Consider the following 9,668-nt stretch of genomic DNA (forward strand, 5'->3'; position numbering starts at 1 on the left):
CAGATAGAGGCATGCGTGTTGAGGGTTGTTCAGATAGAGGCATGCGTGTTGAGGGTTGTACAGATAGAGGCATGCATGTTGAGGGTTGTACAGATAGAGGCACGCGTGTTGAGGGTTGTACAGATAGAGGCATGCGTGTTGAGGGTTGTACAGGAACTGTAGTGGGGATTGTGCTTTTGCACCATAGGGACATAATTGTTTAGAGTTGGCCAGGAGCGTGCTCTACTTCATCAAACCAAAGAAGTTAATCTGCTTGTATCTTTAGAAAAACTAGTAGGATTTGTTGTGGTTAGAGAGTAGCTGTGGTTGTTGAGAGTAGCTGTGGTAGTGAAAGGTACAGCTTGAATTGTTTGCATTCAGAATGTTTTTGTTATTTCTGTCAATGGGAAAAAGAAGGAAAATTTAATTTTATCAGATAACACCCAGGAATAGTCCCTTGGGGCATGACACAGCAATTAGAGAGCTCATGGTCTACCCAAAGAACGGAGGAGGCACTGAGGAGTGGGACATGTGTGTGGTAGAAACTGTCTCACAGGTGTCACATATACCACTGTGTGTGTGCATATGTGTGTGTGTGTGCATGTGCAAGTATGAATAGGGAGAGCAAGAGCACAAGCTCTCTAGGGAGGCCAATGGCAGGTGCCCTCACCTGTCATTCTCCATCTGTCCTTTGAGGCAGGGTCTCACTGAACCTGAGGCTTGTTCTTGGATAGTTAGGATAGAAGCCAGCCAGCCCTAGCCACCCTCCTGTCTCTGCCCTCTTGAGTAGAGTTAAGGTATGTGAGACACCCAGCTTGCTTTGTGGTTGCCAGGCCAGTTGCTAAGCCCCAGCCGTCCTGCTCACAGGCCAGTTCTCTTAACTGGAGAGCTATCCCTCCAGCCATTGCAGGAATGTTTTAATGGAAATAACACAGAATTATCTAAGAGTTTTTGAGAAAATAACCCATGCTACTTTAACACTTGTTCTTCTAAACCTTATTGACAGAAACTCTTTAAAAACCTAGTTGTGCAGTTGGGATGTAACTCAGTTTGCAGTGTGCTTGCCCAGGCTGCACGATGTCCTGCTTTCATGCCCGCTATCACATAAACCTGGTGTTGTGAAAGGAGGGGTTAGGATATAATATCCTCAGCTATATAAGGAATCTGAGGACAGTCCAGGACACCTGAGATTCTATTTAAAACCAGTAGGTACCACCTGGTTCTAATCACAGTTTGCATCATTTTGTGTTCTGTTTCTCCTAATTTTCACGTAGTATCTGTGCTACCATAGCAGATCCCAGAAACAGGGGTAACACAGTCACATTTGTCTTTTAGAAAGACAACCCTAGCAGTGGTACAGAAGATGGCTTTGAAGAGATGCAAAATGGGGTTAAGGAAAAGACATGCATCCTGAGGCTTAGAACCATTTCCCTCACTGTCTGCACTCACTGCCTGACTCCACAGAGACCAATCTAATGTTGATTGATCACTGCAGTACAGGAGAACAACAGTTCTACCCTCTGGGCAGCATCAGAGCACCACACTCATGGGTCCATTGTCCGGTTACTCTCACTTGTGGCACATCACCAGCTAGCTGCCCCTGGTCAAGAATGTGATCCTGATAAAGATCGCAGAATTTTGTCGTTGAACAACATATGGTGATGGTGATGACGACCTCGACGATAGGAAGCCCTGACTCAAGAGCTCTGCCTAGCTGTGGTTTAGGAGAGGTCAGGAGGGCCCGTGTAGGCAGGAGACTCTGCCCTGCCCTGCTTTCCCGTGCTGAGCTGCCTCCTCTTAGAAACTAGGAAACTGTCACCTCCGGTGTCACGGCCTGCCGCCGTTTCAGCAGTAGCATCTGGTTTGTGGGTTTTTAGGGGGGAGGGGAGCTTCTTAATTAATTTCAACCTTTGGGAGTTAACTGCTGTAGGAACTGCCTTGGAGCCATCTCCGGTGATGGCTGTAGAAGCCTATGAAGTGGTTGCCACTTTAAACAGCTTTCATAAAAACCTCTACTTTGGTTTTTAAAGTTGTTTCATGTTTGCGATGCACCCTGATCCAGTCTCACTTTGTCTGTAGCATCCAGGTTGGTACAACTGAAGCTGTGTCAGTTGGAGGGGTAGAGGGCGAGGTTTGAGGGAGAAGCAGATGGGACTTCTTTCCTCCTCCCACCGAGGACAGCCCTCAGGTGCTAGAGGATTAAGTGCTACTTTTAACAGGTCCAGTCATAGGTAGCAATCTGGTCTGGGTTTTAGAACTTAAAACTAACATTCCACTTTGACAAAAATCTCTTAAATGTTATCTTCCCTTTTATTTAAAAATAAAGAAACCTCTGAATTATTGTTAGTATAAAATTACCATCACTGTGCTAACTTGTTAAAAAGACCATACCAGATTTCTTTATGGGTCTGTATCTTATGGTTTCCAAAAAAGAGTACCAGGTGAATATTTGCCTGTAATTAATTTGCTACTTTATATTAAATGAGCTGTGGAGATTAATTTTTCCTTAAACTCTGAGACTGTTTTATATAATTGAAAACATGTCAGACCTGGTGGCTCTTGCCAGAATCCCAGCACTGAGGAGGACATGGCAAGAGTCACCACAAGTGCAAATCCAGCCTGTGTACATGTCAGGTTCTAGGCCAACCAGAACTACAGAATGAGTAGTAGAAGACGGAGACCAGCAGCAGATCTGGGAATTCAAGGCTGCTGCGGTCTGCGTAGTGAGTTCCAGGACAGTCAGGCTGTATCAAGAGAGAGGGAAGGGGGGACATTGGCACTGTAAGTTTCTAATGCTCCACAATAAAGACCTATCGATTAAGGGCCTCAGCTATCTGTGATGAGGCCTGTGTGTGGCTTTGCTTGTATAGACATGCAGTTTCTTCTGTGGCTTCCTGTGTTTAATTTTTGAGGAAAAGTATTTTTTAAGTAGATATATGTTATATTAACATATTTGTCTATTTAAAGGAAAACTACTACTGTCTATTGAAAAAAATTTTTTTTGTTTCCACAGAAACCTGCTAATATTTTAGTTATGGGTGAAGGTCCTGAGCGAGGAAGAGTAAAAATTGGTATGTTCTATCTATGATAAGTCACAGTTCAGTATAGTTTTGAAATTGCTGTAGGCAGCTATATTACTGTTTTCTGTATCAGTATGTGTGTATATCTGTAGTTCCAAATGTCAAAGCATTCTAAAAGTACATAAAAGGGAACACCTTCCCCCGTCTCAGACAGTCCTTAGAGCACAAACTGCTGTAGTTATAAAATAAGCACACAGGCAGGCTTCCTCCAACCATCTGCCTTAGTTAAACAGCTCTTGAAGCTGGTGGCTTCTTTCCTCCTCGGAGGCCAGCCTTGTCTCCTCTTAGAAGCACATGGCTGATTTGATTCTCCCATCAGTCTCTGTAGCCAGGTTAATGAGAAGAAGCACTGCTGTCAGCTCTCCGTATGCAGGGCTGTCCCTGGCCTTGCCTAAGGGCAAAGGCATTCATGGCAGTGCACCTTGATGCTCTGTGCTGTCCTCTGTGTCAGACTTCTCTAAGGTCACAGTGTGACAGGACAGCAAAATTTACCCTAACTGCTGCTGCTTCCATTGTCGTTGTCCTAAGCAGTGTTTGTTACTTGTATTTAGTTTGTTTGGTATGGGGGTAGAAGACATGTAATTAAGTTATAAATTAGTGTAATTAAGATACAGAGTCATAAGAACACAGAACACAGTTAGCAGTAGTATAAAGTAGAGCACTGGTTCCCAGCCTTCCTGTTGCTGCGACTCTTTAATACAGTTCCTCATGTTGTGGGGCCCTCCAACCATGAAATGACTTTTGATACTATTGTAAATTGTAGTGTAAATATTTGTGTTTTCCAATTGTCTTAGGTTCTGTGGAAGGGTTTTTCAACCTCAAAGGGGGTTGCAACCCACAGGATGAGTGGGGACTGCTGAAGTAGAGGCTCCTGTAGCTATATGCCTCCTCACCCGCCCAGTAAAACTCGGCTCTTCTCCACCTCTCCCCCACCCTCCTTTATGAGTCCCCCCAAAGCTCATGGTCCACTTAGTTGTAAGAACATGTGATCCATGTTGTCCTCTGAACCACAGACTCTCGTTGACGTCTGACCCTGATCATCCTGGGCCACCAAAGGCTTGTGGCCTTACGTGAGCCTCTGAAGGGATCTCTTCCATCTGATGTCACACTGTCAGATTCAAATCTTAGTCCTGGGAATACAGAATGGCCTAGGCCGAGTCAGAGAACAGTTTTTTGTATGTCCTTTACCATCTGGTTTAGAAAAATTCTGCATAGCACATTTAAGTTCTCCCTTAGAATTGCACTTCTGTGTAGTAGTGCGTGATGGTGGAGTTCTGGGTGGTACCACTCCATCAGCTACTCACATTTCAAAGGGAATATTTGATAATCTGATTTGAGGTGTTTATTTTTTGCCAAAATTTGTGGGTTTTTTCCTCCATAATTAAGTCAATTAAAGGTAAATCTATTTCATTAAAAATATGAAGAATATATACTGAAGGTTACAATATGGCTTAGAGGTTAAGAGCACTGGCTGCTCTCCTAGAGGTCCTGATTTCAGTTCCCAGCAACCATGTGATGGCTCACAACCATCTGTAATGGAACCTTGTGCCCTTTTCTGTGCAGGCATAACATTGTATATATAATAAATTAACATAATGTTAGAATTAAATTTTCCAGATGGTCTTGACTCTTGACATCTCCCAGTGGGCGGTAAATGTGGGTCATCCTGCATTTGTGTGTAGTGACTGCATGGGAAGCCATACAGAGATGAAGCCTCTAAGATTATGGATTAGCAGTACACAGTCCATAACCAAGTAGTTTGATGGCGTGGTACTGGTGCCAAGAACTCTTCAGTGCCATCTTGGAGACCTAGTTTTGTGATTTTTGTTGTTGTTGTTGTTTTTGAACTTCTGTCTCATGTGAAGAAGCACAGAAGTGAAATAAATAGCCTTTCAACTTAAAAAGTACAACGATTCTTTTAAGTTAGTGAAACTCTGCCCAAGTAAGTGAGGAAATAGTATTAAAATTCTCTGTAGTCACTCTGATGACCACTGTGAACAGGCCTGTTGATGCAGACAGTGGAAAGAAACCCCACTCTGTCGCACCTAAGTACTGAGAGGTGAAGCATAGCTTAGCGACAAGCCTGTCCCAACCCAGAGCTGTGGCCTCTGAACGAGGTCTGCCTTACCCGGAGAGCTGACCGCAGGGCCTGTCTGTTTAAGAGGTGAGGAGCTGATCTCCGGTGGTTCTGCATTTCATTCAGGAAGAATGGCAGAAGCTTTATCCTCCTACCCCGGAGGATCTGCACACATTCTTGATGACAGCACTGGTAAATGAGACTGCATATGCAAAGTAGACAACTGTTGACTGATGTGGTTTTGTTGTTGTTTTTACAGCTGACATGGGCTTTGCCCGATTATTTAATTCACCTTTGAAGCCTTTAGCAGATTTGGATCCAGTGGTTGTAACATTCTGGTACCGAGCTCCAGAATTACTCCTCGGAGCACGACATTATACCAAAGCAATTGGTGAGTAGGACTAGTTAAAATTACAGGGCTTTAAAATTTTTTTCTGTGAAAGAGACATTTTTGTACATGTTTAAATCAAGTATTAGAAAATTATAAAAACAAACCCCCAGAATTCACTATCCATATATACACATTACTACCTGATAACATGACCTTGCCCATCTCTTTACAAAAGAGGTTCAGAATGTTTTTTAAGTTAAAAAAAAATTAGTTTTATATGAAAAGAGAAAACTAAAAATTTTCAGTTCTACAACTTTATACAAACGTTCTTTCTGTCACCAAAGAAATGCTAACGTCTAGGCAATATCTCAGAAACTAAAGAGAGAAAACGTGTAAACTTGAGGAGTTAAGACTTATTCAAAGTTAGGAGCAAGGCACTCCTGCTTCCTCACGTCCCATTGTCAGCTGTGTTAGTGATGTCACGGTGCGGGCCGCTCTTTCTCAGGTCCTCTGGTGGCTGCCATTCAGGTTGTTGGTAGCTCACTCACTCACAAGGTGCAGCGAATGAAGCTCTCACCCGCAGCCTTTTCTGCAACTTCCCCATGATTGACATCTCTTCTGCTTCACATTACTGAAGTGAACGCTACTGTAATCCTCTCCTTTTATGTTGATGACCTAGAGGCTTGTAGCCACTTCTCCTGTGACAGGTAACCCAGGCCTACCCCACCCCAACCCCACCCCACCCTTCCAACATTTTCCTTTTCAGTCTTCTAGGCTGTTGTGCTTTCTGCATCCCATGATTGTGTCTTATTTTTTCCTCCTGTGGCTTTCTTTGGAAGAGCATCTTATTGTCTGTAGTATTTCTGGGAAAGACCTTTATTTACTACGTGGTTTAGAGCTGTGCTCTGATACTTCTTCTTTGCCTTTAGGTAGCAGTGTGGCTAATTCGCTCTCAGATCAGTCTTCTCAGGTCACCATGGGTCACTTACGCTTGTCCCCTTCTGAAAACAAATGCTACTTATTTCTCATTTCCACATCTTATAGTGATTTTTACACATAGTCATTCAGCCCCTATCTGTCGTCTCTGGACAATTCTTAGGGTATCTGGTTCTTTGATCTCCCCTCGGAGTCTCCCGTTCCTTCCTTGTGGGACGTGCTGCTGAGATGCAGGGCCTCGTGGGGTTTTCCACTGTGCTTTTTCTTTGATGACTTTCTGACTTTCTTAGGAGCTCCTTTGACCATGACTTTTGGTTTATGCAGAGAAAAGCTTTGCTAATATCTTGGAAAACAAGGATTCCAATGCTTGTTTGTGGTTTGTCGTGCACCCAGAGTTTAGATTGGAAGATACTGTGTTCTGGGGAGTCAGCCATGGTCCTTTCAGAGCTTCCGGAAATTCAGGCAGTAGGCCTGAAGCCTCGAGCACACTGAAGTTCGTTGTCTTGCTCAGGCACATGCACTTGTCATGCTTGTCTGCATGTCCATCTTGGGGGCTCAATCATGGACGGACTGAGGGGCACACTACAGGTGTACAGACATGCTCTTGTTTCATCTTGGTCACCATCCCTGAAAGGATCTACCCTCGGATGGAGAGGTTGCCAGTGAAGGACCTATCTTGTCTGTGAGGCCTTCCATGGCCTCGCTGGGTGTCTTGAAGCTCAGAGCCATGTCCTTACCACAGTCAGGAAGCTTCTTACCAGGGTTCCGGCAGCCCCAATGCCAGCCATCTCCCTGGCAACCTGAGGAAAGAACCTGTGCTTTCTTTTCTTTCTCAGCTCTGTTTCCATTTGTGCCACTTCTCATCTGTGTTGTAAGGTCCCTTAATTACTTAGGTGACCCCTAGTTTCTCTATTTGTATTTAAGAATTAAGTTACCAAAGCCACCTGGGAACTCTGTGTTGGATCATGGGATACGTAGATTGCTGATTACACTTTGAAGTTCTCTAACAGTCAGCTGCCACCCCCAGGGAGAGCCAGATGCCTTAATGGGGCAGTCTGTGTTCTGAGGCCAGTCAGATGTGAGAGTCTCCTGGCTTTTGGCCCAGTTTTTCTATATCAAACAGCCGAGAGCATTGGTAGAAAATGGGAAGGGCCAGCTAGATGTTGAAACAACAGTCCTTCCTGGTTTGGCATGTTTGTTCGTCCACAGTGCTGCTCAGGCACTGTGCCATAGACTGCGGCCTTTTATGCATTGTTCCATCTGCCGTCCATGGACCGGAAACGTTTGCAGCATCTGTGTGGAACTCATCTTTACACCAGCTCTGTCTCCTTTTCATTCAGACTTTAGTCAGAATCCTGCCTCCTCACAGCGAGCATCCTGGAGGAAGGCGTCTGTGCTAATGCCATCTGGGGTAATCTTGCTCCCTCACCTACATCACATCCTTGCCTTGTCTGCAGTGCTCCAAGCAGGATCTAGAGTCCAGCAGACTGAACTCGCCTTCCTGACGCTCACCACAGTCCGCTAATGCCTAGTCCCTCCCAGTTGGCAGGTGAAACTAGATTGTCTAAAACTAGGCATTTGTATTTGTTAAAGATTTTGTTCATATTTCTGCGAAGCCTTTTCCATTCTCCAGATAGGAAAGATAGGATGCTTGCTGTCATCCTCTGAGTTAATCTTGAATCCATCCTGGGTTTTCACTTGGCAAAAACTTTATGTTCACTAATGTTCTTATCTGCTTTGAAATTACATTTTATTTCATAGAAAAATTATAAACATAAGTCAGATATGAAAAATTTCTTGGCAGCTTTGTATAAATCTAAAATTATTACAAAATATTAACTTTTTAAAAATCAGGCTCTTCTCCTCTTTCTCTGTGTGTACACTCTTTCTTTCTGTTCCCTTTTCTTGCCACCCATGATGACCCCCCTGACCTCAGTCCTTGGGGCCAATAAACTTACCTGAGAGCAGCTTTCCAATAAACCTTTCATACTTACATACATACTTGCATGCATACATACATACATATATACATGCATGCATGCATGCATACATACATGCATACATACATATATACTGTTTCTGAATATGTGCTGCTACCTAAACACATTTGAATATTTTTTCAAAAATATTCTTAAACAAATTGAAGATGGCTTTCTCAGTTAATACGATTGTTATTTTTTGCTATCAAAGAATTTAATATTTCAGAGCATTGTTACTTTTGGTAAGATCTTAGCAGACTGTATAGTTAGTGGAGTGATTATGAAATTAGCCCCATGCTCTGAGCACCTGAGACTCTGTTCCTAACTGTCTACAGTCCAGCAGCTTTAATCGTCCATCTGACATGGGAGAGTGCAGGGTTAACTTTGTAATTATCTTTCTCCTTCTACCTCATGTATGCATAAACAGGGGGCTACTGTAGTAACTTAAATATAAAGTCAAAATCTGGTACTTGTTCTAAGAGTTTAAAATCTGCATGAGAGGACAGCAGGGACACGAGCACAGAATGACATGGTCAGTTCGTGCTCACTGCTGACAGGTCCCCTGATTCACAGGAACTGTGTGCCCACTGCTGACAGGTCCCCTAGTCCTCAGGAACTGTGTGTTCACTGCTGACAGGTCCCCTGGTCCTCAGGAACTGTGTGCTCACTGCTGACAGGTCCCCTGGTCCACAGAAACCGTGTGCACACTGCTGACAGGTCCCCTGGTTCACAGGAACTGTGTGCTCACTGCTGGCAGGTCCCCTGGTTCACAGGAACTGTGTGCTCACTGCTGACAGGTCCCCTAGTCCCCAGGAACTATGTGCTCACTGCTGGCAGGTCCCCTGATTCACAGGAACTGTGTGCTCACTGCTGACAGGTCCCCTGGTCCCCAGGAACTATGTGCTCACTGCTGGCAGGTCCCCTGATTCACAGGAACTGTGTGCTCACTGCTGGCAGGTCCCCTGGTTCACAGGAACTGTGTGCTCACTGCTGGCAGGTCCCCTGATTCACAGGAACTGTGTGCTCACTGCTGACAGGTCCCCTAGTCCCCAGGAACTGTGTGCTCACTGCTGGCAGGTCCCCTGGTTCACAGGAACTGTGTGCTCACTGCTGGCAGGTCCCCTGGTCCACAGGAACTGTGTGCTCACTGCTGACAGGTCCCCTAGTCCCCAGGAACTGTGTGTTCACTGTTGACAGGTCCCCTGGTCCACAGGAACTGTGTGCTCACTGCTGACAGGTCCCCTGGTCCACAGGAACTGTGTGCTCACTGCTGACAGGTCCCCTGG

General features: G+C 44.7%; 1 protein-coding gene across 3 annotated transcripts in view; it reads left to right on the forward strand.

Annotated features, from left to right (window-relative positions):
• Nucleotides 1-9,668, forward strand: part of Cdk8 (cyclin dependent kinase 8) — a 74,018-nt gene that overhangs the window by 50,785 nt on the left and 13,565 nt on the right. For all 3 annotated transcript variants that reach the window (XM_021162569.2, XM_021162568.2, XM_021162566.2), the window contains exons 5-6: nucleotides 2,993-3,050; nucleotides 5,396-5,527. In XM_021162569.2, coding sequence (XP_021018228.1) covers nucleotides 2,993-3,050; nucleotides 5,396-5,527 — 190 coding nt within the window. The remainder of the gene's footprint in view (nucleotides 1-2,992; nucleotides 3,051-5,395; nucleotides 5,528-9,668) is intronic.

The sequence above is a fragment of the Mus caroli genome, chromosome 5 (genome assembly GCF_900094665.2).
Source record: "Mus caroli chromosome 5, CAROLI_EIJ_v1.1, whole genome shotgun sequence".
NCBI classification, from domain to species: Eukaryota; Metazoa; Chordata; class Mammalia; order Rodentia; family Muridae; genus Mus; species Mus caroli.